At 47.9% G+C, this 27753-nt stretch overlaps 1 protein-coding gene across 1 annotated transcript in view; it reads right to left on the bottom strand.

Moving 5' to 3' along the window:
* The window catches only part of FAM124A (family with sequence similarity 124 member A), an 84845-nt gene extending 57333 nt beyond the window's left edge, over positions 1–27512 (bottom strand). The window contains exons 1-2 of the mRNA XM_001925721.8: positions 27329–27512; positions 18283–18314 (exon numbers count right to left, since the gene is read on the bottom strand). Coding sequence (XP_001925756.5) covers positions 18283–18314; positions 27329–27393 — 97 coding nt within the window. The 5' untranslated portion in view covers positions 27394–27512. The remainder of the gene's footprint in view (positions 1–18282; positions 18315–27328) is intronic.
* Between the last annotated feature and the right edge of the window lie 241 nt (positions 27513–27753).

Consider the following 27753-nt stretch of genomic DNA (forward strand, 5'->3'; position numbering starts at 1 on the left):
TTCGGCTGGGGCATCCAAGGTCTGCACACAGCCCCCCGCTCTTCTGCACAGAAGCCCCCGATCCCCAGCACAGGAGCAGCTGTCCCTCTCCAGCCATTTCTGGCCACCCAGCTGTTCTCTCGCCTCCCTCTCCTGCCCTCCTGCCTGCTTCTGACTGGCTGCCTTCTCGGCCAGCAGTCTGTAGCATCCTGCTGTGGACACCACTCGCATCTCTCTCTTCTGGCCTTGGGGCTCCGAGGAGAACATCCCAGAAGCCCCCTCCCTGGGTGCCCACGCCCAGGTCTCTACCGGGAGGCCTGCCTCAAGCGGAACTGAAGCAGGTCAGCACAGACAGCGACAGAAAGGCACAAGAGCGACACAGGAAGAGCAGGCCTGTGTGAGAGGCCCAAGGTAAGGGGGCTTCTGAGTCTTCCGTTGTCAGGGTGCTCAGTGCCGGGCCACCTCTATCAGCCACACAGAGGTTTCCCAGGGAGCAGGAACAAAGCCCAGGCTGGAGCTGCACGGATGAGTGAATGTGTCCAGCTCTGCAGAAGGGCAAGATGCCAGGCCTCCGAGTGGGCAGGGGGCTGAGAGGCGCTTGACCAAGCCTGGCTTGCCCAGCAGCTCGGGATGCACCCTGATCAAGCAAGAAGGGGGGACACCAACCCCACAGCTCCGTCTCCACTGTGGGAGCCACGGAGCCATAGGTGGCTAAGATCTTCCCCAAGAAGAGCCGCAGAATGGGTGGGGGTGTTAGCACGCTCCCGCTGTCACCAGTGTGTGCCCACTGCACGTGACCCTGAAATACAAAGGCACAGAACACAGCGCCAAGCTGTCACTGGGTGCTGGGATGACCCACGTGTGAGAGAAAACCTGCCTCCATGGAGCTAGTTGGAAATCAAGCATTTGAGGCGAAGGAGAGAAAATGTGAATAATTAATTGTCATGAAAAGCCTCTCTGCCTCCCTGAAGAAGCAGAAACGCCAGGACTGTAGGATATGCTGTTATCAGATCCATTACACGGCTTCCCAAAGGCCCTCAGAGAGCACCTGTTCCGTCAGGGCAAGACACAGACCAGAAGCGGCCCCCAGGCGGGGAGAAGACGGAGCAGCCCGTGCTTCCCAGCTAGCCTGTGCCTCCCAAGAGGACAAGGACCATTCTTTCCGTGTTGTATATATTAGATTTCCCCTGAGTAACGTACAGCACTGTAGGAGTTCCCGTCGTGGCGCAGCAGAAACCAATCTGACTAGTATCCCTGAGGACGCAGGTTTGATCCCTGGCCTCGCTCAGTGCGTTAAGGCGTGGCCGTGAGCTGTGGTGTAGGTCACAGATGCGACTCAGATCTGGCGTTGCTGTGGCTGTGGTGAAGGCCGTCAGCTACAGCTCCGATTAGACACCTAGCCTAGGAACCTCCATATGCTGCGGGTATGGCCCTAAAAACCAAAAAAAAAAAAAAAAAAAAAGGAAGAAAAAGGCACTGCATCAGTCCAGTCCAGGCCTTCTTATGAAGCAGAAACCTGCAGATCTGTTCCTTTTTCCCTAATATTTCACTCTCCTGTACATCCAGTTTGTTTGTTTTTTTTTTGGGGGGGGGGGGGGTGTCTGGTAACAGAAAATAGCATAGACAATAATAATCATGTACTAAATCCTTAGAATTTGTCGCAGTCATAAAAGCTTAATACATATTATTTAATATTTAAAACTCCACCATGACAAAGGCGTATTCTTTCTCCCCATCTTGCAGGGGAAATGTCCCCGGACTTGCCAAAGGCAAGGCTCTGTGCTCCTCACCATGTGCTTTTTCTCGCCTCGAGTCCACCAACGTCATAACCAGCCTGCCCTGAACCTCAGCCTGCCGGTGGAATGTGGGTCCTTCAGGAAATGTGGGTAGGGGATTTGCCTTGGATGGACTGACGGTTACCCCGGGGCAGTGTCTGGCAATCTGACCTGTGTGGACGTCCTAAGCGTCAGGCTGGTGGACGACGGGGAGGGGACCGAGGTCCTACTGCCCCTTGACAGATACCCTGATGCTGGCCCTCCCACACAGGTAACTCAATGCTGCCTGCGCTGGGACCCCCCCCCCCACTGCCACTCTCTGCACCCTGGGGCTTCACGCCAGCCTTGCCCGCACTGTCCCCTGCTGTCCAGTGCCCGCCAGACTGGCCCTCCTCCCAGACACTGACTTCCCCAAAGCAGGCACGTCCCACTGCAGGTCCAGATCTCTCATTCCAAAGGGAATGCCTGGCCAAGTCTCAGGACATGGCAAAGCTCAGGGACCCCTTTCTAGAATTTCTGGGCAATGGTTGACGTCTCTTGTCATTTTATCCCACGTTTATCACTGACAATTTGCAATTCAGTGGCAATTGCTTATTTAATCAAGGAATGTTTATTGAGCGCCTACTATCTGCCAGGCACCGAAGGATATAGCTGTGAACAAAACCATCTCTGCCTTCACAGAACTTATAATCCAGTGGGGGAGGCAGACAATAAACAATATATAAGAGGAAGCCAGGAACCCAAATGCAGTACACTCTTCACAGATCAAACCCATGCTCGATGAGGGGATAACAAAGGGTTTTCAAGGCAGCAGCCACAAACCGCTGCCATTGGCTGAATAAGGGGCCATGGACCACTCCGGTGCCGTAAGTGGTCCCAAACAACCTAGGAGGGCTCCAAACAACCCAGGAGGCCAGCAGAGTCTGCACAAAGACCGCTCCAGCTGCTGCAGGCTGACCGTTTAGGGAATCTGGTCTGCAGCTTAGCTTGAGCCCCTCTAACCTCAAATGCAGGAGGCTGAATAAACTCCTCATCTGCATTTCTAAAGCCTCACTCCGGGGCACCCAACAGTTCAGGGGCTTCCGTCCACCCGACGCAGGCACGTGATCAAGTGGCAGAAAACCCACGTGAGACAGTGGATCAGGTGTGCAAGACATGCCCAGGGCACAGGCTGCCACTGTAAGAAAGATGAGGTCAGAAAGCAGGAGGGAAAGAGGCTCCAGAACAACAAAGACAAAACCTGCTGTGCTGCCAAGTGCCACACAGGGCCAACCTCTCACTATTAAGCTGCAAGGTCTTCCCAGAATGCCTGAAGTAAATGCTCTCAGAAAGGGGCTTCCAAATTCCTTCCCAGGAGAACCCATTCATCCGGAATGTAATGCATAACCTGCCTTCAGCTCTTTTTACAGTTTTTTTTAAAAGCCAGTTCTTCAAATCCCTGAACCATTAAAAAATTGAAGCCATCTCCCTTGCCCCTGAACACACTTAAGATAAAGTCTCAGAACATTCTCAATTTTTAATAATTTTATCATTTTGACAAGGCCTCTGACTGGCTTGTAACTTTGAGCTGTGACAGGGGCAAGGCTGGTCCCCCATGCCAGCCCCCAAAGAGCAGGCAAAGTCAGACGCAGGGATGGGTATCTGGGGAGCCTGGTGGCGATGAGGTGACGTGCAGAGTATTTAACACAGGGGGTCCACACTGTGCTTGCAATATGGATAAAATGCTTCTCCTCTCGGCCTGAGTGCACAGGACATTCCTGTGATCGAAGACTAGAACACAGCTGAAGTGGCTGAGTCAAAACCTCTCTTCATTTGACAGAGGAGAGCACCACGGAAGCGTTGGGACTCTTAGGCCCTCTGGAGCTTTTGTAAGAAGCAGGGCTCTGGGAGTTCCCCTTGTGGCTCAGGGGTAACGAACCTGACTAGTGTCCATGAGGATGCGGGTTCCATCCCTGGCCTCACTCAGTGGGTTAAGATCCAGCGTTGCCATGAGCTGTGGGGTAGGTTGCAGACGAGGCTTGGATCTGGCCTTGCTGTGGCTGTGGTGCAGGCCAGCAGTTGTAGCTCTGATTCGACCCCTAGCCTGGGAATTTCCATATGTGTCAGATTCAGCCCTTAAAAAAAAAAAGACAGCCCCCTCCTCAAATAAATAGAAGTGTGGCTTTTCTATCATTGTACTGATTTGCTCTCTCAATTTTCATCACTGATAGCAGAAACAATGTCAGGAATCGGGATTCATATCCTTGAACTCATTCCAAAACTATTACGAAAGAAATAAGACGGGAAGTAAGGCAGATGTTTTTCCACTTGGAAGTGTGACAGCCACTTGACTTGCAGCGTATTCCTGGGCTTCACTGTGCTTTGCCCCTGGAAGGGAAGCAAAGGCCAGACACTAACCAGAGAGGGAGGACACAGCTTGACATCCATCCTGGACGAGGACATGGAAATTGATTTGTAATTAGTCTGAGATGCTTTAATTCAGCTAGAAACACCTAAATGGATCTAGCACAGACAGGGGCCCCAAGTCTTGGGGACCGTATGATGTTGCAGGTTTATGAGTAGGTGAGACAGGTCTGACGCACACCGGCGTCCAGTCCAATGCTCGACGGTGTACTAGGCCCCTTGTGCATAAAAGTTACAAGATTCAAGACGGCTGAAGAGACTCTAGTATGTTAAACAGAATCCATTCTTTTGCACAGTAACCACCACTCTTTCTAAACTACATCGTGCCCTGTCATTTCCATTGATGGCTCAGCCATCCTGAGAGTGGCAGGACCTCAGGAACATTCTGTAGGTTCAGAGATGAGGCAGCAGGGCTTGCAAAAAACAAGATTAGAATATTCGTCTTGTTTTAAGACGGGAAATATATCAATCAAAACAAAGCAGACAACGGAGGAGGATGTTAACCAAACCTATCCCAAGGATTTGTTCATCAAGGCTGCTCAGACTTAACACTGGAGCTAGCAGAAGGAATCCTCACAATTACAGTAATTAAGGTTTATTTTAGAAAGGGATTTGTTCTGGCAGGATGGAAATGAGACAAACCACGATTGGCTATTACAAGGGTTCTAGGAAAAAGCACTACGAATGGGCTTATAAAATATATCGTGGATGCATCACAGAGAAACCAGTGATTAAATGTGGCACTGATTTTGCTCATAAGCAAACTAGCAATGTGGGAAATGGAGCCTTTGGACTCATTTTTTGGTCTTTCCCTAAAATTTCATGAAATATGCAAAGGTGTGGCCAACTTGAGTAGGATACTGATATATCCCTGGCCTGTGTTTCCATGTTTCCTTAGAAAATATGTATCATACAGCCCATGGGAAGAACAAGCTTCCTGGGCATGATTAGAAAATTAAAGTGGGGAGGCAGGGAGTTCCCACTGTGACTCAGTGGAAACACATCCGACTTGTATCCATGAGGATGCTGGTTGGATCCCTGGCCTCGCTCCGTGGGTTAAGGATCCTGCATTGCTGTGAGCTGTGGTGTAGGTCACAGATGTGGCTTGGATTTGGCATTGCTGTGGCTGTGGCACTGGTCAGCAGCTGTAGCTCTGCTTTGACCCCTAGCCTGGGAACTTTCATACGCTGCAGGTGTGGCTCTAAAAAGCTAAAAAAAAAAAAAAAAAAAAAAAATTTGGTGAGGCATTTAGTCCAGCCCCTCGGGTTACAGATGACCTCAGGCTACTTGCCCAAGTTGACCAGTTAGTCATCAGCAGGTCTAGAAAGAGAACGGCCTCCTCAGCTCCCACTGTGGGGCCCTGGCTAGCTCTGAAGTGCTCACTCGGCTAAGGGCCCCAAGGAAGACACAGCAGGAGGGTCCCTTCGAGAAACCACAACCTAACTGAGGAAGCAAGGCGTTCACACGTGAGAAATATAGGAAAAGCACAAAATGGGAGACTTTAAGTTCTGAGTGACAGAGTGGTTGAAATTCAGCGCTGATAAGCGAAGTTTCCCTCCCCCACGCTGTCTCACTGCCTGGGGCTCTCCACCTGCCAACTCTGCTCTGTTCGGTGCTTCAGGGAGGGTGGGGTAGGGGGAAGATGGACCCATTTACCAAGTTTCTGAAGTTAGATTTTTTTTCAGATCACAGCAGAGGAAACAACCTGGAAGGGCCAGGCTCTCTATTGCAAGGGCTGGGATTCGGGAGATGGAAGAGGCTAAAAACCTAGAACAGAGGGTTCACCCACGAACCAGCGTGCCGAAGAACGTGTGATGCTATGGGGGTGGCTTTTCCAGCTCAGACAATGTCCATTCTGGGCTTCTGGTGGGAGGAAGAAGCCTGGAAGGGACCCGGCCAAAGGGTGGATGCCAGAAGGCTTCTGAGGACAGATGATGTACTGAACTCCTGGGATGAGTCCTACATGGGAGGGGACCTCAGAGCAGATCAGACCTCTGCCTTCATTTGCCAGCGGGGGAGGGAAGGGGCTCAAGAGTGAAGCTCAGCTGGACTGCAAAGATATAGAGCAGTTCCACTTTTACCCCTGAACAGGTTACTGTGAAAAGTCATATTCACTATAGTAGGAGGTTCTAATACAGAAAGTGTTATAATCCAACGGATGGCGACCCCCCCAAAGTGCCATCTCATAGAAAGACCCCCCAACTCCTGAGTCTAGGTTATCTGTGACCCACACATTTTAGGCTCCCTATGCTCAAGCTTGAGGCAATGGAATATTAAAGATGGAAGCACAGAGGAAGCCCAGTTCTGCCTGCCACAGACAAAGCAAAGACTTCTCAGGGCTCTTCTTGCTACGAAGAAGGAAAGATAAGTCTTTCAAGCACAGGTTGTACAGCCCAGCCTCCCTCCATTTTGGTGCCAGTATTCATGTCAGAAGGTGTCAGGGTGAGATAAGGATAAAAGAGTGAGAGCAGGTGGAATGCTCCTTCCCTCCCATAAGCAGTGTGCTGTGCAAAGTTTAAAAGTTTAGTAAACGTGGAGGAAGGAGAGAAGGTTTACAAGGAAGAAAGGAAGGAGGGCCCATGGGACCTCTTCGCTTTCCTCGCTGGTTCTGACGCTGCGGCCATCAGTGGATGTGACCTGGCTTTCTGCGCAGCCTTCCCTGAATACTTCCAACTTGTTTTCCCCTCAAAGGTCAAGAGCAATAATACTGATACTGAATAAAGACAGCAATTGGCTACGGGGTTGGGGGGGATACTTTCCATGAAGCCTGTGCAGGGCACTGATGGTTTGGGAGCCCTGTTACTGCTGCCTGAGGTTGGAGTGAGCGTATCGTCGAGGCCGTACTTTTAACAGGAGCTATGGAACAGACTTCAACTTGAGGATGTCCAAAAGCTGAGTCTTGGAGTTCCCATGGTGGCACAGCAGCAAGGAATCCGACTAGGAGCTATGAGGTTGCGGGTTCGATCCCTGGCCTCGCACAGTGGGTTAAGGATCTGGCGTTGCTGTGGCTGTGGTGTAGGCCAGCAGCAACAGCTCCAATTCAACTCCTAGCCTGGAACCTCCATATGCCGTGGATGCCGCCCTAAAACAAAGACAAAAAGACCAAAAAAAAAAAAAAAAAAAAAGCCGAGTCTCCCTATTTATAATCTGCTCTTCAGAGCACTTTTGCCCATTGTTACTGTGTCTGTTTGTGTGTATGTATGTGTGTATCCATCTTGGTTTTTTGTTCCTAAAATCCCAGTTTTTATAAGACCCCTGGCATTCTCATCCATGCCAACGGGAGAGTCAAATGGTGCCTTTGGAGAATGACCTCGCAGTAGGGATCTGGAGTTTTAGAAAGTAAATATGCTTTATACCTTGGCAATTCCACTTGTAGGGATTTATCCTAAGGAAATCATGAAGGCCATGCACAAAGGTGTATCATAAAAATATCCCTGGCAGTGCCAATTATCATAGTTAAAAGTGAATATAACCTATAGGATTAATAAGAGGGCGCTGGTGAATAAAGTATGGTGCAGACATACAACAGAATACCATATGGATAGTCAAGCGATTATAGGACTAATACTTTCTTATAGAAGTTTACTGGCACATAAACAACTTCCTAATATACTTAGAAAATTAGACTATAAAACTATCCAATACCATTTTTGGTAATAATATTCATATACAGGAATATAGATGCTCAGAAAAAAAAATCTATGAGGGTGGACATCAAATTATGACTTGTTTCTGCTTGGTAGCATTCTGCATTTTCTTCTTTTTGCTAATCTGTATTTTCTGGCTTTTCTACAACGACTATGTATTATTTGGATAACAATTATTTTAAAACTGAGAAAAGCACCAGACATGTCAGGGGACTGTATAATGGCAGATACTCACTTCTGTTCCCTCCCTTGGGATGGGGGGGGGGTGGTCCCTGACAACCCTGGTAGACCAGATGTCCCTGAGGTGTCACTTGAGCCTCTTGGGGAAAATGGGATTATGGGAAGCCTGCCTCTGTTTTTCTTTCCTCTCCTGGCTAGAAATGGCCACCTCCTATGTAGTTGAAGTCACACAATTAAAGTTTATCTTTGAAGCCAGAAGGACTACACAAAATTTTTTCTTTTTTCTTTCTTTTTTTGGGGGGTGAGGGAGAACAGATGTCCATGTCACAGAGCATCAGAGGAGTCGTCCATGTGGGATATTGGCCTTGGCCTTGGATTTCCTGATGAGTATCTTTGGTTATTGCTTTTTTCTTATCAACTGTCAAATAGTAATACTGTCTAGTTTTTCAGGTTCCCATTCAGAGGACTCTGAAAATACAGACCCTACATAATCAAATAACAGTCTAAGTGCACTGCCACGTTCAGCTCCAGTAGCTTCATTCATCTCAGGGTTCATTTGCTAATTTCATGATCCTACAGATAAGGCTGCCACCTGCTTCTCAAAAAAACCCCAAATACCTCTAGCTTGCCTGATAAAGAACAACGCTCATGTTTTAAAATAAACTGCTCTTAGAGGAGGAACACAATTTTCTTTTAAATTACCTATAAAATAACTTAAATATTAAAAGAAAATTTTTATCTATATAGTATACATATCCTAGAGCCTAGAGATTACACCATTAAAAATTAGCCTCTGAGGCAAGAATATACAATGGAAACAAAGACAGTCTCTTCAGCAAGTGGTGCTGGGAAAACTGGACAGCTGCATGTAAATCACTGAAGTTAGGACACACCCTCACACCATGCACAAAAATAAATTCAAAATGGCTTAAAGATGTAAATATAAGATAAGGCACCATAAAACGCTTAGAAGAGAACACAGGCAAAACATTCTCTGACATAAATCACACCAATGGTTTCTTAGGTCAGTCTCCCAAGGCAATAGAAATAAAAGCAAAAATAAGCCAATGAAACCTAATAAAACTTGCAAGCTTTTGCACAGCAAAGTAAGCCATACATAAAACAAAAAGACAACCTATGGACTGGGCGAAAATAGTTGCAAATGATGTGACTGACGAGGGTTTAATTTCCAAAATATGCAAACAGCTTATACAACTCAATATCAACAACAACAAAAACCCAATCAAAAAATGGGCAGAACATAGTTCCTGTCTTGGCTCAGCAGTTATCGAACCCAACTAGCATCAGTGAGGACGTGTGTTCGATCCCTGGCCTCACTCAGTGGGTTAAGGATCCAGTGTTGCCGTAAGCTGTGGTGTAGGTCACAGACACGGCTTGGATCTCTTGTTGCTGCAGCTCTGGTATAGGCCAGTGGCTACAGTTCCAATTGGACCCCTAGCCTGGAAACCTCCACATGCTATGGGTATGGCCCTAAAAGACAAAAAAAAAAGGGGGGGGGCAGAAGATCTAAACAGATATTTCTCCAAAAAAGTCATACAGATGACCAGTAGGCACATGAAAAGATGCTGAACATCACTGATTATTAGAGAAATAAATGCAAATCAAAACTACAGTGAGGTACCACTTCATACCAGTCAGAATGGCCATCATTAAAAAGTCTATAAATAACAAGTGCTGGAGAGGGCGTGGAGAAAGGCAAACCCTCCTACACTGTTGGTGGGAATATAAATTGGTACAGCCAGTATGGAAAACACAACGGAGTTCCTTAAAAAACTAAAAATAGGAGTTCCTGTTGTAGCTCAGCAGTTAGCCAACCCGACTAGTATCCATGAGGATGTGGGTTTGATCCCTGGCCTTGCTTATTAGTGGGTTGGGGATCTGGCGTTGCTGTGAGCTGTGGTATAGGTCACAGACTTGGCTCGGATCTAGTGTTGCTGTGTCTGTGGTGTAGGCCGACAGCTATAGCTCCAATTCGACCCCTAGCCTGGGAACCTTCATGTGCCATGGGTGCAGTGCAAAGAAGACAAAAAAACAAAACTAAACTAAACAAAAAATAGAGTTGCCATATGATCTAGCAATCCTGCTCCTGGGCATATATCCAGACAAAACTGATTTGAAAAGATACATGCACCCCTATGTTCATAGCAGCACTATTCACAATAGCCAAGATACAGAAGCAACTTAAGTGTCCACTGACAGACGAATGGATAGAGACTCTGTGGTATATATACACAATGGAATACTACTCAGCCATAAAAAAGAAAAATGCCACTTGCTGAAACATGAATGGACCTAGAGATTCTCATACTAAGTGAAGTCAAAGACAAATATATGATATCACTTACATGTGGAATCTAAAATATGATATAAATGAACTTGTTTACAAAACAGAAACAGACTCAGACATGGCAAACAAACTCATGGTTACCAAAGGGGAAAGCGTGTGAGGGATGAACTAGGAGTTTGAGTTTATCAGATACAAACTGCCGCATATGAAATAGATAAATAACAATGTCCTATTCTATAGCACAGGGAACTGCATCCCATATCCAATAATAAACCACAATGGAAAAGTATATGAAAAAGAATGTATATATATGTATAACTGAATCATTTTGCTGTACAGTAGAAATTTACACATTGTAAATCAACCATACTTTAATAAAATAATTTTTTTTAATCAGCCTCTGACAGCAAGAAACTTGGATAGACCACATCAATCAGGGATGAGTTAAGAGCAGTCTTATTCCTGAGGAGATGGGCTAGATCAGTGTTCTGCAAAATTTCAGTACAGACAACTCGCCTGACTCAGAATCTCTGGGGGTGGGGCCTGGGAGTCTGCATTTCTAACACGTTGCAGGGTGGTGCTGATGCAGTGGTCTGTGGACCACACTGTGGGTAGCAAGTTTTCTAACTGGCAACTTTATGTGCTCTGCCAGGCCAAGAATACCTCGTCGGGGCAGCTGACGAAAATGCAGACTGAGTAAATACCCCTGCCTGCACCAGTTAGCATTCTGTGGCTCTCAGCTTCTGCTAAGACCCAGACCTGCCAAAGATGACACTCCCCAGACTGCGGGCTTTCTATTGTGTTGCCTCCTAGCTGCGTGCTAAAGGGCTCCAGCCCCAAGAGGAAGGTCCAGGAACACAGAGTATCTCAAACACGAAGCCTTACTTGCCCCAGAAAGTCTCAATGCCTGGGGGCATGGGGAGAGCCCCAACACCAGGGCCCTTCTCCATAGGCAGGAGAGCCAGCTCCTATCTGGAGTGAGGCCAGGGCCTTCCCAGGAGGAGAGAAGCAGCCTTCCAGGTTCTTTCCCACTTGGCTACGCAAGCAGGAGCTGTCGGTATCCCGGATGCCCCACGCCAGGGAATGCACTAGATACTTTTGGGTAAAAGCTCTAATCCCACAGCCACTTTGGAAGGCAGGGCCACAGAGGGGGAGACTGGACAAGGAAATCAGATGGATATGGCCATGTGCATGACGTCTTAAAAGGTTTCTGAGGGGTCTCTGCAGCCATAGCCACTCAGCAGGAAGGACTATGTTCTCAGAGATACCTTCGTCCAGCACAAGGCCACTCACAGAGAGCTCGTCTTGGGCTGCAGAGTCATTCCAGCCACGCAGCCGCTTGCCCTGAACGTCCTCGAGAACAGCCCTGCACGTGAACATGACTGTTGTGCCAGCAGAGGGCCTGAAGAATAAAAACGGAAGGAGTTTTTATTTGGGGTTCGTTTGCTGGATGTTGCACTCTCCATCTCTTGTGGCACATCTGGAGAGTGGAACAGAAATTCAAAACCTCAGTTACCCTCCACGGAAAATGGGTATGCATGTCCCTGATGCCTTAATCTGCTTTATGTCAACGGCTGCATTTGGAGAAGAATATCAAAAAAAACATCATTAGTGTTAATAAGGCCTTGGGAGAGGAAGTAAAAAATGAATGAAAGGAGAGATGGCCATGAACTGAGATACTTTAGATACCTGTCAGGTTGGTCTCTAAAGACTATATTATTATCTATAAATAACTTTGTCTGAAAGGCAATATAGTCATTGAGAGAAAACTGGACTTTTTTGAGCTTTTATTGCAATAGGAGTGTGAAGCTGGGGATGGAATGGGTGGATTTTTTTCAGTCTTTCTGCAAACCTGTGTATATTGCCAACTGAATACTGACCACAAAATTAAGGAACTTTAATGGCTGAAATTGTTTATCATCAGAATTAGTGAAGAGATTTGAGTTCCGCCTAGATCTTACGGAGTAAGATTCTGAAAGATATTTGTTCTATAATCATAATGGGGAAAGCATCGTACACAGAAGCGAAAAATGCAAATCATGACATTTACAAATGGATCAAAGCAAAATTGGCTCCTACCACCTCTTCCAAAATACTGATATTCTTAATATCTACACACAATGGACTATTACTCAGCCATAAAAAATAACGAAATAATGCCACTTGCAGCAACATAGATAGACCTAGAGATTATCATACTGACCCAGACAGAGAAAGACAAATATCTCATGATACTACTTATATGTGGAATCTAAAAAAATTATACAAATGAACTTTTTTACCAAATAGAAATAAACTCACAGACATAGAAAACAAATTTATGGCTACCAAAGGGGAAAGGGTGGGGAGGAATAAATTAGGAGTTTAGGATTAAAATATACACAGCACTATGTATAAAACAGATAACCAACAAGGACCTACTGTACAGCACAAGGAACTCAATATCTTCTAATAACCTACAATGGAAAAGAATCTAAAAAAAGAATATATATATATATATACACACACACACACACACACATATATATAAGTGAATCACTTTGCTGTATACTTGAAACTTAACATTGTAAATCAATTCTATTTCCATGAAAATTTTTTCTTTCTTTTTTTTTGTCTTTTTAGGGCCACATCCAAGGCATATGGAAGTTCCTAGGCTAGGGGTTGAATTGGAGCTGTAGCCTCTGGCCTACGCCACAGCCACAGCCACTCCAGATCCAAGCTGTATCTGTGGCCTACACCACAGTAGTGCAGGACTCTTAACTCACTGAGAGAGGCCAGGGATTGGACCTGCATCCTCCTGTTTACTAGTCAGATTCCTTGCCACTGAGCCATGATGGGAACTCCTCAATGAAAATTTTTCATCTTCCTTTTTTGGATGTATGTGATAAAATCTGTCTCTAAAATGAGCAAACTCTGTCAATAAGTTATCATCTCCTCTGATAAAAACAGAAAGAAAATAATGAATATTTCATATTCCAAGTCTCAATTTAGCTCTTGGATATGGAGACACAAATCACATATATTCAAATATTCCCTGTCAGTGATATGTTGTATAGTATACAACCCTATCTTCCGAATGTGCTGCTGCTTTTAAAGCTCCCCATTTGTTTATTAATTAAATCACAATGGAAAAAAAAAAAAAAAGAGTTCCCATTGTGGCTCAGTGGAAATGAATCCAACTAGCATCCACGAGGACACAGGTTCGATTAAGGATCCAGCATGGCCGTGAGCTGTGGTGTAGGTCGCAGACGAGGCTCAGATCCAGTGTTGCTGTGGCTGCGGTGTAGGCCAGTGGCTAGGAGCTCCTGATTCGAGCCCCAGACTGGGAACCTCCATATGCTATGGGTGCGGCCCTTAAAAACAAACAAACAAAACCACACAATGGGCTTATCTTTCCCTCCACGGTGAGGGAAGGCACAGATGTGGCCACAGACAAAACCAAAATATAACATGCTTTGGTATCCTGCAACAGCAAGGACGTGATGACACTACTGAGGCATGAAAGAGAAAAGACAGCATTTACGTGGAAAGATGCGCCTGGGAAGAGAGGCAGCCTGAGGAAGGGAGAGTCCTCCTGTCACAGCGGCGAGGCAGACCTGACCAGGGCCTTGCAATTAACCAGGACACCCCGATTTTCCTATTTAAAAAACACCTGCCAGCCACCTGACCCTTCTTCCTGGAGATGGGAGTGTGTCCGGAGGCGCACGGCACCAGCCAGGCTCCTCGGGGCTGCCCTCAAGGGGCAGCTCATGTCCATGGCAGCCCCAGGAAAGCTGAGGGCACAGAAATCCACTAGACCTTCAGCCTGGGGAAGCTCAGGGCCGGGCAGGAAACAAGAAGGATGAGTCCCTGGGAGGGAACCATCAGGAGAGCAGGAATCGAGGCCAGTGGGAGAGGGACAGCGATAATCCTCGCCCACCAGGATATGTGCCTTTTTTCGCACAGCCTGCTCCATGCTCCTGGGCGCAAGTGAACAGGACACACTACCTGCTGCCACTTCTCCAACATTTCAGACACAGAGAATTCCGCAGGGCATTGCCAAGCGCCCTGTGGCTGCAACTCAGCTCCTCCCACATGTGCTTTGAAAACCCGCAAGGCGTTCCTGCTGTCACTGGGGGTTTAAAGGGCCGGGTGAAGCGCTAATGGCTCTCCTGGAGTTAGGAGGAGAAACAAGCTTCGGGCACAGTAAGGAAGGCAAATAGAGACAGAGACAGACAGTGCCTCAGACAAAACGAGTTAGTTCCCTGACCACCTCCTACTGGCATTTTCCTGGGGCTCGAGGTCCTCAGGGAATGTTACACTGTCCTGAAAACATCATTTTTCAGCTCCCAGCGTCTTCTAAGAGGAATTCTCCAAGTATGATTACAATCTTTCTTTGGATGAAAATATTCAATCACACATCATGGGAATTTCATTAGCCTTATGGGAGCACAGTTGATTCCAGCACCCTCCCCTGGCATAATTATTGTTTTTCTTTTATCCCATTTATAAAATTTCCCCCTTTTTATTTCAATCACTTAAGAATGCAAATTGCACACTGTGGCTTGATGATCTTCCAACCAGGTTTCTGGAAAAAAAACACCTAAAATTCTGAGTATAAATTAAATTCGCCTTCCTGAGGAAGTATTTTTGCATTACTGAGATCTCCCGAGTGCTAACGGTGTGTTTGGTTTTGCAGAAAACACAAAGATAAAGCCGGTGTGCCCAAGAATCTAAAAAAGACAAACGGACCAGTAGCAACTAGAAACAAATTCACCCCCACAAACCAAACCATCCATCGAAGACGACCCCTCAGCTGCTCCTCTGAGTTGAAAGGGACATTGGACACAGTTGTGGAAATGCAATTCTTTCATCCTTGAGGTCCAGGAGAAACAGGATGCTGGAGGAACCTCGTGCCCTTCCCCCCAGTTTTTCCTGGGGATAAAATGCAGCAGCTGCCCCTCATCACGATGCCTCTGCCACCACCAGCCTGTAGGCAGCCCACAGTGAGAAGATCAGGCTGATTCTCAACAGCCCTCTGTTTGGGGTTAATGCCACCAGAGAGGCGGCCCAAACCCTGGACAGTTATTCTGGGACCAAAGAAAAAGGGTATGGATTCCTCCAGCCTTCATTCCTTCTTTCCTCCACCCCTCCTTTTTTTTTTTTTTTGGTCTTTTTAGTGCCACACCAGGGCATATGGAAGTTCCCAGGCTGTGGGTCAAATCGGAGCTATAGCCACTGGCCTACACCACGGTCATGGCAACATCGGATCCTTAACTCACCGAACAAGGCCAGGGATCAAACCCGCATCCTCATGGATACTAGCTGGGTTCATTACTGCTTAGCCATCATGGGAACTCCCCCTCCCTCCCTTCTTCTCCCTTTTTAGAGGAGTTTTTAAGACAGTCACATCTTAGCATCCCGAGCTTCTGGAGAGGTCCTTAGAGGTCATCCAGCCCAATCATCTCATTCTCCGGAGGGGGAAACTGGGGCTCAGAGAAGGTAAATGACGTGCCTGAGAGCACACAGCAAATTCAGAGTGGAACCAGGACTAGGACCTGGACCCCTGGACCCCACACCACTGCCCGGGTACCTCCCCTTGGTGATGACCTCTCTTCTTCTGCCCCGGGGGTAGGTGGCATGAGGAAGCAGCCCCTGTGTGCCGAGAAGAAAACCAGCAACTAAACAGCGTGGTGCTCTTGCGGGGCGCTCTCCTGACACACCTGGTGACGACGAAAACCAGCTCTGGACAGACTCACCCTGACCCCAGAACACCCCAAGCAAGTGGTTAGGGCCCAGGGAACTCAGGAACACACGAGCATCATGAGAAGGTTCAGGGAGAACCACGCAGACAGAGAAAAGGCCACTTCCTAGAAGCGATCAAACCCCCATCAGGACTCCCTCCGAAACAAGCCATTTGGTGGCGAGAGGCTGACCAACAGCAGCGGAATGACAATGAGGGAAAGGGCTGCTTCCAGGACTGATCCTGGGCACCTGGGACCACCGGTCAGCCCTCCGGGCCCTGCTGGTCACACGGAGGGCAGCGGCATCAGGTTGGCTGTGACCGTGACAGGGAGTGGGCGCCCGGCACTGCACCTTTCAGAGAAACAGGACCTACGTTCACCTTCTCTCTGCTCGGGCCTCTGTGCAATTATCTAGGTCGTGGGGCGATGCCACTGTCAAAAGCTTCTTAGAAGATTATTGTTATTATTGCAACACGGTTGAACCTATGTTTTAAAGGACAGATTTAAGACCTCAGACTTCAATTTTTTTTCTTTTCAGAAAGGACCCCCAAGGTAACAGACTGCCTAAGGGGCCTTCTCCTGAGTGCAGCTGTGGCCAGGATCGATGCTCCTGGTGGGGAGGAGAGGCCGTTCCGGCAGCACACAGAGCCAAGAGAGCCAGGGGCCCACCAGTCTCACTCACCTCTTCCTCCCCCCAGAATGAGGACGTGATGGCTGTGGCAGAGACGGTCCCTCTGTAACTCTGAGGCACCCCGAGGATGAAAGCCAAGAGCCGCCCATTGTCTAACAGACCTGCACTGCCTCCTCTGGACTTCTTGTTTTTAAATTAGAGAAAAACCAACCCAAACTCTTCTTCTCTGTTACTGACCGTCAAATACGTTTCCTTACACATGAAACACTTCTACACCCTCGCTCACCAACAGGCCCCAAGAATGAGGCAGAAATCGCCCAATATTGAAAGAGAAAAGGGACCAGCCATAAAAGCCTATTGATCCCAGTTGCACTAAGAGAAATTCCAACTCCGAGATCCCAATTAAAATAATGGCGAGAAAAACATCCCAAACCAAATTACCGGTTTCGCTGACAAGAGAGGTGCTTTGTTGTGACCCAGAGGACTGCTTTGTGAGCTACAAATTGAGCAAAGGCTTCGGGCAAGTATTTTATAAAAATCATTCTTAGAGAAATGTAGCCTCTGGGCAAAACGGAGTGGAGTGAGAATGGCAGCGCAGGGAGCGAGTTCAAGGGCGCGGTCTCGGATTTTAGGGCGGCAGAGGCTTCAGGGAGTGAATGCAAATCACTGGAGCATTATTCTCATTATTACTAATGGTTCTTAATAACCAAGGGGCAATGCCGGGCCTCCAGTTGGCTGAAATGATCAGAAATTGCTCACTGCCGTTATACTAATAACTCAATATAATTTGACAGTAAATTACCATCCCACATATACTGCTTTCCACACAGTCTCTTATTGCAGAGGAAAACTAAGCCGGCACATCAATAAACAGAATAATGCAATTAAGTGTCTTTGCATTTGGGAACTCTTTAGAATCAAGAGCTTAACAGGATAGTGAGATAGGACAAAACCATTCAGTATTTACCGATTCCAAAAGTCAGGGCTTTTAGTATAAAAGACAATTTTTTTGTTGTTCTCTCATCCATCTAAACGGCTTTGTAGTGCCTGCCATCACTGTCAACTGCTCCTGGAGAGAAGGCCTAATTTCCTATAAACAGATTTACTTGTAATTCAATAAGCCACCTTCTTCTGTATGTGCAGCGTATGTTTATAAATACACACTCCTATTTTTTTAAACCATATATAATCACCTATGACATCTGCCTGCAGCTATAGCAACACAGGAGGGAATCTGCCCAACGGAGGGGTTGAGGCCACTTCAAGGATCCACTGAACACACTCGGAGCTGCTCGTCTGTGACCAGCAGGTAACTGATACATGTCTGCTGAATGCATGAGTCACCAGCTTTTTCAGAGAAGGTGTTTTCCAAGCATCTGTGTTCATAGAGCCTGGGCTAATTCCTCCAGGCTGAATTTCCATAAAAGTAGTGGCACGTCTAGCCCTGAAATCAAGGGACAGTCAAAGTCCCCAGGAAAAGCCTCCCCTCGCAGAGTCAGAGGATCCTGCATCACATGCCTTGGCAAGGACACCCTCCGGGAGTCTTACTATCAAGGCAAGGGTTCCGAGGATGGTCCTCTCTACATGCAGAGCTGGGGCTGAGCCCAGGGCTGAAGGACAATTAAGCCGTACTTACTGCTGGTGGAGGACATGTGGCTGTAGTCGGACCTGAAACACAAAACCTTCGTATTAGTAGGATTAGACATTGTTTTTCTCTATTCAAGTGATTTCTTCAAGAGAGAATTTTAGTCCGTGGTAAGTAGCATTTTACTGGTCAAGAAATGTCACCCATCAAACCCTGTCATGCTGAGGGCTGTTTTGTGCAAAATCAGGTTATGTCTGAATTCGAAACCACAGCTTTTTTATTGATTGATTGATCTGTTTGCTTTTTAGGGCCACACCTGTGGCATATGGAAGTTTCCGGGCTAGGGGTCGAATTGGAGCTGGCTGCTGCCGGCCTACACCACAGCCACAGCAATGCAGGATCGGAGCTGAGTCCAGGACCTACACCACAGCTCATGGCAATGCTGGATCTTTAACCCACTGAGCGAGGCCAGGGATCGAACCCACATCCTTATGGATACTGGTGGGATTTGTTTCCACTGTGCCCCAACGGGAACTCCCTGAGAACCTAACTTTAAAGGCATCTGAGAATCTGGGGTCCTTCACAGGGGCTCTGTGAATCTCCCAGATGGGAGGCCAGATGAGTCCCGAACCTTCTAACGTTACTGGCAAATTTTTGAATGGAAGCTTATTTTTTTTAGGGAGAAGGCTCCAAGTTTCCAATAGATTCTCAAAGGGATTCACAACTCCCTGAACGGTTAAACCACAGCCAACAAGCGCCTTTCAAATGCTAGCGCCACTCCACGGGGAAATGTGTCTTTGCTGATGTCAGCAGGGGCAGGTGGACCCTGGCGAGGGATTCCAAGGCCTGGCTGGGGGGGCTTCCACTGTCAAGGGCTGGCTGACCGTCAGGAAACACAAGGCACAAGGAGGGCTGATTTCGGTTCCATCTGGGGAGAAATCCTGCTAGATATTAGAGTAACAGGATGAGGGCTATGATCTGGAAAAGGAAAAGTCAGGGTTAGGGCCAGGGTGAAAATACCCATCGGTGTCTATGCTGAAAAAACCCGCTGCTGGCATTCGGCCTCTGTGAGAATGGGAATCTGGCCAAGAGCCTGCCTGCTTAATCTCCACTAAGTTCCTGCTCTGCTTGTGCGGCTCTTAAACTGGCCCTCTCTGGCAACACACGTGGTATGGAAGCTATCGGTTTTGTCCCCGCTAGTGTCCCTAAGTCCTCTCAGTAGGAAATGAATGTCTCTGGCGAGGATGGATTTATCCTGCCAAAGTGGTAGTGAGGGGATGTGGTTCATTACGTTTAATTTGAAAGATATACACTCCTTTTATTTAGTCTCATGTTGCCTTTCTTGAATCATCCAGTTTTCACTGTATTGAGTTTCTTAAGCCACATTAAAAAGGTATATACAGAACTTTAAAAAAAACACCATAAAAAGCATGGCGTCTGCTAGTTAACCTACATCTCTCATACAAAACGATGCATGGACCTGTTGGGAGAGGAATAAAATGGAAGAAAAACAGCGTGTGGTTTCCCTCTTTTCGAATGAAATATTTTAGTCGTCAGAGAATCACTGAAGTTTAAAACTGGAAAGAATAACAACTACTACCATTTGCATATCCTTCTATGTATCACCAACTGCGTTCACAGAGATCTCAGCCAATGTTTTACATTACTGATCAGGAAACTAAAGAGAGAGTATTTGTAAGGAGACCAGGAGGTAGGAATGATAAAGGCAAGAACGGGGGTGGTGGCAAGGGAGGCGTTAGAAGGGAGACTGGGTTGGCTGGGCTTGGAGACGCACTGGCTAAGGGAAAAGGAAGGAGACTGAGCAAAAGATAGCATCAGGGACCAGTAACATTCTGAAACACAGCATTTGTAACCCCAGCATCAGTGCATTAAATTCTTTCTGGGACCAGGCAGGACATAAATAAACTTTAGGACAAAACTTAGTAATGCAACTCTATATACATGCCGCGGGTACTCAACCAATATCCACTGCGGTAGATGCAACAGCAAAACAATTCCATTACAATGTGGTCATCCTAAGATGGCCAGGCTTCAAAGAAATTTCATGACAACTCAAATAAGACATTCAATAAGAATGTGTGATCGTATTTATTTAATTATTAAAAACTTGTTGTCATTTTCAGCTAGGATTTTCCAAATACTCTTGAAGCATATGGGTTTCACACATGCATACATTTGAAAGATGTGCATCCAGATGGATATGTATGTAGGATGAAATTTACATTTGAAACATACTTCAAGAATCTTAAAGTGCAAAGGGAGTATAATAGGACAGGTGCAGCATAACAAGTGTCCCTGCCGTGAATCTCTCCATATTTCTTCCACGTTTCTTGTGACAAAAGGCACAGCCCAGGTCAGGCCTGCCAAATGGTCAGTCTTCTGACTCTCACTCTTGCTCTGCTCCAATTCCTGCCTCATATAGCAGCCCATCTTTGCAAAGCACAAAGCTCTCTGGATGAAATTCAAGCTCCACAGTGTACAACATAAACCCCTCTTTCTATGACTGATGGCCTCTGCCCAGCTCTGCAGTTTCACTTATCACCCCAACTTCCACCCCTGTCCACCATCAAAACAGAAATCAAACAGAAAGACACGTCACCTAAAACCTCCCACCCCTCTCCAGCCTCTAGTCCTGATGATGTAATTTGTACCCAGTTGCCATAATGACAGAGATACAATTTTAACCTGCTCTTTTCACTAAACTCCATCATAAAACACTACTACAAGGTTCTTCTAATTATAATTTTAAATAAAGTGATGTACTATAATTTAATGAAATATTTCCCTTTTGTTGACTATGTGGTGGTTCCTGATTGTTCACTTTTGCAAAGCACATGGTGATGAGGTATTTATAAATGCAGTTTGATACTTAATTTCCTTAGAAAAATTATCATAACAGGGAATAGGGAGGGACTGAGTCAAGGTATGAAAACTTTTATAGATCTTAAAATACATTCCATGAACCACCCCCCCAAAAGATTATTTACTAGAAATATGGCCCGGGGAAGACACACTGGAAAGCGTGAAACAATTTTCTGCATAAAGAGGGTCAAACAATTTCAGATACTGACTACAGTTCTCTGGAGGGGTGTGTACTCTCAGCTTTTTGAGGGAAGAGGAAGCAAGCAGCAGGGTATCTGTCTTGGGAACCTTGTGTAATTGGCCTCACATCCTAAGAATTTATCCAGCTGGCTCTGCATAAGACATTCAACTCTGCCTGAATGAAGCTGGAAAGGTGAACCCACACATTTTAGGATGAAAAGTGTATGGACACGTGCTACAGATGAGCAGAAGAAATACAAGGATTAAATATATATACACACACCTGACACGCATGTAGCCATGAATCCAAACATTACCTTGATTTAGCATCTGCGTCAATAAGGAACAGAAAGTAAGATCTGGTCCCTTGGTTGTGCTTTCATTCTAGCTACACATGTAGGGATTAAATATAAAGGGGTCTGCACTTGAGAGAGCTTAACAACTGTCAGCAGCCTACTTGGCAATTTAGGTATGTAATGGGCACCTTCCTAAATTCTCCTTTTCAGGAAAATTCTCAGCTAAGACTTGATCTTGGCATTTCAGGAAAACTGATCTTGACACTTCTGTAAGACATCAGCTCAATGCACCATGGACCTACCTCATCTGTTAACTCAGAGTCCCCTGAACCCGCTGCCATGGTAATTTAAAGCTATCTAACTCCACCCTGGACACAAAGATAATGCAGCACCTAATGGATCATTTGTCATCTATGCAAGAGTTCCCCATGTACTGTTCTTTAAACTTAGCCCTTTTTAAAATGCATTCCGCCCATCCTTCCCATCCACCTGTTCATAAACTCTAGCCCTGTGAACTGTTTGTTATCTCTGAAACTGCAGGACGCATCAGATGGAGGTCCCCCAAAGATAAAGGGCAGGGTATGACCCTATGTTTGCAGACGCTCAGGGACAGCTGACACAGATGCAGAGATCCATTAATGCAGGTCAGACTTGTGAATGAAAATAATCCATCCGCTCCGGTCATGTTTGAAAGAGTGACTTAGAGGCCAAATCTGGGAGACACCACTAAGGAAACCCTCTTTATAAAGCACGCATCCTAGCCTTCTGTTTGGATCACAACACCGCTTGTCCCCTTAAGAGATTCTGTTTTGTAAGACAGTTGACCATAGTCAGTAGCTGACCTGCCAGTTTTTTTCTAACAGAAAGTACACAGAGGCACAAGGCTTGCTTTCAAGTGGATTTGGACAGTGGTAATTTCAAAATGACATCCATCACTACGGAAGGATGCTAATTTGCCTTTCGTCTTAGCCTGTGTTGGGGGATCAGGCAGCCAAGGCAGCATTTCAAGCAAAGAAAATGAGCAGAAAACAAGAATTAACAACAGACCGAACAGGTCCTTGAAAGGCAACTTCACTAGGTGGGAAGCGTTCTGGAGACCCTGGCTTCAATCTATGCCACCGATTAGGCACGCATGCTCTGAACCTCCGTTTCCTCATCTTTCAAATAATAATTATCATATAGAGACATGTCCTAGAGTCCTTCAGATGTTCTCAACAATGATCGTATTGATTAAAGCATCTAAAAGCATGAGTGCCTCCCCTGTGATGAGTGTGAGAACACGCGGTCTTGGTGCACCTAGAGATGTACATTTCTATTACATAAAACTCTAAGTCCACCATACAGAGTGTTTTGCATGAGAAACAATAACGTACTGACAATTTACTTACGCCAGGCACCGTTCTAGAGGCTCTAAATGTCTAGGATCATTTCATCGTCACAAGCGCCCAATGAGGTATTATTACTGTCGTCCCCATTCTACAGATGGGAAAACTGAGAGCAGAGAGAGGTTGAGTACTTGGCTCAAGGTTCCCCAATGCCTAAGTGGAAGAGCCAGATTTTGAACCCCAGTAAGTTGGCTCTTTTGACTGTAACTTTTGAACTGATCAAGCACAGTCTGCTCACTGGCAGCAGGACCCACAAAGGTTCTTGGGACCATCTCGGCTAAGCTCTGGAAGGATCAGTCTTCAGCTCAACCCACAGCCCCTCCCTCCTTTGCTCCCATATTCTGTTCACACCAGCCTGGCAACAGTCCCTCTCCCCCAAACCTTGATGATCCAACTCCCCCCCCCCCCCCCCCCCGCCCCAGCTCTCCTCGCCTGCCCCGAGGCGGTTGAACACTGCAGCGGGAAAATAAAGAGCGAGGTAGACTGCACCTTCCTGTCAGGGAAGCACTAATCACTCACCATTGCCCCCACATCATGTCAAGTCTCCATTCTCCTGGAAATGGGGGCTGCATCTGCACCCAATAGAGACCCATCTTCCCTTCTTTCCTACGGTTGCAACAGGGAAGAGGATCCAAAGCCAATCTAGCCACGAGGTCTGGAGTCCAGCCACCTCCACCTTCTCAGAAAGGTGACATTAACGATGGCGGTGCTCCTCCCATGCGTGTACCCTTTCCTGCTCACAGGACACCTCTGTGAGCGTGTCCTGCCCAACCACTGCCTCCATTTCAGGCAACCCCTGCCTCAGCCCACATGCCCTCCCAGCTACCGCCTCTCCTCACCCCTCCCTTCCCGGGACAATCGGCTCCACCTTCGCTTCCTCCCCCTGCTGTGGCTTCTGCCTCCACCTCTCCTGGGGCAACTACGACCCTGCCAGCTCTTCATCATCTCCATTTAAAAAGAAGACACCTCCCTTCCTCATCCTGACTCATTCCACACGTATTTTTTGTTCATTCCGCACCTATTTTTGCTCAGGCTCCTTTATCAACTGATCCTCCTTTACCTGGTCTTTGTATGTTGTAGTTTTTCAAGGCTGGTCTTAAATAGAACCTGCTTCCCAGAATTGCTAAAGGATTAAACGAGTTCATGAAATATGGAGCATCTTAGAGTGGTGCCTGGCGCAGACCAAATGCCAGGCACGTGTTTGCTGTGACCTTTAGCTGATGCAGTTCATGCCTTGGGCGCCCATGGCCTTTTCTCAGCTGACAGCTCCCAGATGCAAAGACAGGGTGCAGACTTCCTGGCTGACCTCCCCTCCAGGCAGGTGACTTGACAGCTGACTCATCATCTTTACTTGGATGTCTCCTAGTGCCTCAGATCAGCATGCTGAAAATGAAACTTCTTCATTTTTGAGAGAACAGGTTTGGTTTCGAGGGAACAGGCTACTATGAGAATCGGACGGAAAAAAAAAAAAAATAGCATCTTCTCCTAAACCTTCACAAAGCCCATAAATCTGCGTACAACTTGAAGCAATTTGTGGACCCTAAATTAAGGGCCCCTGCTTTAGTGGATGTGTCACTTGAGCTGAATCTTCAAAGAAGAGTAGAGTTTCACCTGGCGGACAGACATGCCAGGTGGAGAAGGGCCTACCTAGCTGGCAAAGAGGGCAGCTTGACACAAGCAAGGAATGAGAAAAAAATCCAGCTGATATGGTCAGATGCAGGGTGCACGGATGGGCCTGCCAAGGCCAGAGACAGAGGCCGGGGTTGCAGGGGGAACGATCCCATAACATTGAGGCTTGCAGGCCATACTAAACTCTTTGTACTTTATAGATGACAGAACCACTAAAAGTTTGCAAGGCAGAGGGATGTGATCAGATTTGCATTTTTAAAATGATGATGATAGCAAACATACTGAGTGCATTCTGTGTGCTTTACACACAATATGAAAGCTGGATAGGATAAGAGGGTGTAAGCTCTGAAAAAGCAGAGGAACTATGGACAGGTTTTTATTTTTTGTTTTTTTAGGGCTGCACCCTCTGCATGTGGAAGTTCCCAGCCCATCCGAGCCAAGTCTGCGATGTACACCACAGCTCACGGTAACACCAGATCCTTAACCCACTGAACAAGGCCAGGGATCGAACCCACATCCTCATGGATAGCAGTTGGATTCTTAGCCCACTGAGCCACAACAGGAACTCCCTGGACAGCTTTTTAATAAGTAAACTCAACTTTAAGGGATATATGAATCTGTGGCAAATACAAAACTAATAAGCATACGTTCAAACCATTCCGTTTAAATGCATGCCACTTTACCTTTAGCTTAAGAATGTGACTGAGGCAATAAGAATTCTTCAAGCAATCCTGGCTTGTTAAACTACACACTTAGTAATAGAGGCAGAGAACAGAAGTGACAGTGTGAGTATGCTCGCTCAGCAAGCCCCTCCCAGGAGCCCTGGCAGCTACCATGCTGTTTGTAGGGATCCCGGGGTGATGTCACTCCTGGGTCAGAGGGCTTCCCCTCCATTTCTCCGAGAGAGGGCCCTTGCAAAAAAAGATCTGTTTTACGTGAGCTCTGCAAATTGAAAACCAATGGACCAGCCGGTGCTTTATTTAACCCAGCTGAAAATGAGCTGGTTAATTTTGCTTTGTTCCTTCTATGCATGGTCCAGCTAACTGGGGGTGGAAGAGCCACAGATCTTCAATTAAAAATGATACATGTGGAGTTCCCGTCATGGCACAGCAGAAATGAATCCGACTAGGAACCATGAGGTTGTGGGTTCCATCCCTGGCCTCGCTCAGTGGGTTGAGGATACGGCGTTGCTGTGAGCTGTGGTGTAGGTTGCAGAGGTGGCTCAGATTTGGTGTGGGTGTGGCTGTGGTGTAGGCCGGCGGCTAGAGCTCCAATTAGACCCCTAGACTGGGAACCTCCATATGCCCCGAGTGCGGCCCTAAAAGGACAAAAGATCAAAAAAAAAAAAAAAGGACATATATATGCCGCACATACAAAATGTGGGAGAAAGCCAGAGAGTTCAGTATTTGGTCTCAGGCTGCAACACTGGAATGAAGTTTGGTTCTGTAGTGAACCATAAATGATGACAAGTGAGGATAACTGGGAAAGCCCATCGCAGAGTAAATGCCCTGGGCTGTAACATCCCAGATCCTGGCTGAGAGTGGGTGGAGGCTTCAAGGAAGGAAGGGATTGGGCGCCCAGGATGGGCCGCCCTTGGGAGCCTGTCTCCAGGTCAGGTCAGACACTGGGCCCATTCTGGGCCTAGACTCTTCCTGTCCTCACAGGGTTGCCAAATCCTCAGATTAGTCTAAATCTCCCCACACTTCCAGGAACGAGGCTTTCTATGGTCTGGGCAGTTCCAGGACCCCGCCCGGGGTTACAGCGGATAGGAAAAGACACCCTTTCCTTCTGGGTCGGTACCGGCATCCTGGATGCAGTGCTGACTCTGCACAGGGAAATCCTCTCGAGATAGGGGCTGGGCGGAAGCCTTTACAATGACATTTGTCTCCTGAAAGACATTCTGTCTTTTGTCCCACTCAGGAAAAGTGTTGTTGGGAGAGGGTTAACGAGGCTCCAAAGCTTTAACTCTGTGAGTCCGTTGAAGCGAAGAGGGTATTTTTTAAAAACGGTTAGGGCTAGGACACAGCACCATCTTCTTCCCACCTGTGCCTAAGGCAAGCGGTTCCAGCTGGGACAGGTGCGCAGAGCCCTAAGAAAGTTGGGCGGGGCAGTGGAGGAGTTGGCGACAGGGTCTCGGCCAGCACATTAAAGTCATAAAGTGAAAAAATGCCATCCTCTTAGACGACTTCTTTAAGACTTTTAGGTCTCGAGCGTTGTACCCGCCTCCCCGCTTCTCCTCATCCCCCAACCCCCATCCCCAGGCTCCAGGGGGCTCCGGAGCTGCAAGAAGAAAGTCCTCGCCTCAGGCGGAAACAAGTGCAGGCGCATCCCTGGTCCAACACGCTCATGCGGGGGACCCCGCAGCTGCCTGCACTTGCAGCAGCTCAGAGACAACGGAGGCCAAGAGGGCTGGGGCGTGGGGGGTTACTCTGAACTGGAGTCCTTCCACTGTCCTGCCCTCCGGGGTGGGGCCCGCCCAGACCCGGGCAGCCGGCACCACGCGGCTCTGCCCTCAGGGCGGGCCCGGGAAGGAGCGAGCTCGCCACGGCCCCTCCGGCTTCCCCGCGGGACCCGGGCAGGAGGGGCAGCCCCGGCGGCCGCGTCCCGCCAAAGCCGCTCCGGCTTCGGCTCCGCCTCAGGGTCCAGGAAGGTCCCGGGTCGGGCAAGGGTCGCCGCGTCACTCGGAGACCGCCCCCCGCCCGCGGCCGGGCCCGTGCGGCTCACCCTCCGGTCTCGGCGCCAGAGTCCACGCAGTCCTCCTCCTCGCCGCCACCCGCCTTGGGGTCCATGGCGCGCTCCCTCCGGGCCGCCCAGCGCAGCCGGGCCCGAGCTGGCTGGGCTCCCTCGGAGCGACGCGCGGCCCGGCGCGCGGGGAAACAACTCGGGCACCACCCCTCGCCGCGCCCTCTCCTGGCCGCGCCCAGCCGGGCACCCAGGCCGCTGCCGCCCCGCCCCTCGCCGCTGGGCCGTGAGAGCGGGTGCGCGCGAGGGTTTGTGCGTGCGCAGGAGGGGGTGTGCACGGAGCGTGGGCGCGCGGGTCTGTGCACGTGAGGCAGTGTGTGCGCGCGCAGAAGGGTGCGTGCGCCGGGTGTGAACCTGTGCGCGAGCTCTCGCGGGCCCGCGTGTTGGGCCCCTGTGTGTGACGGTCG

Source organism: Sus scrofa, chromosome 11, assembly GCF_054392235.1.
Source record: "Sus scrofa isolate SSC_HxYL_T2T_F1_AM1 chromosome 11, Sscrofa_HxYL_maternal_Yorkshire_Landrace_v2.0, whole genome shotgun sequence".
NCBI classification, from domain to species: Eukaryota; Metazoa; Chordata; class Mammalia; order Artiodactyla; family Suidae; genus Sus; species Sus scrofa.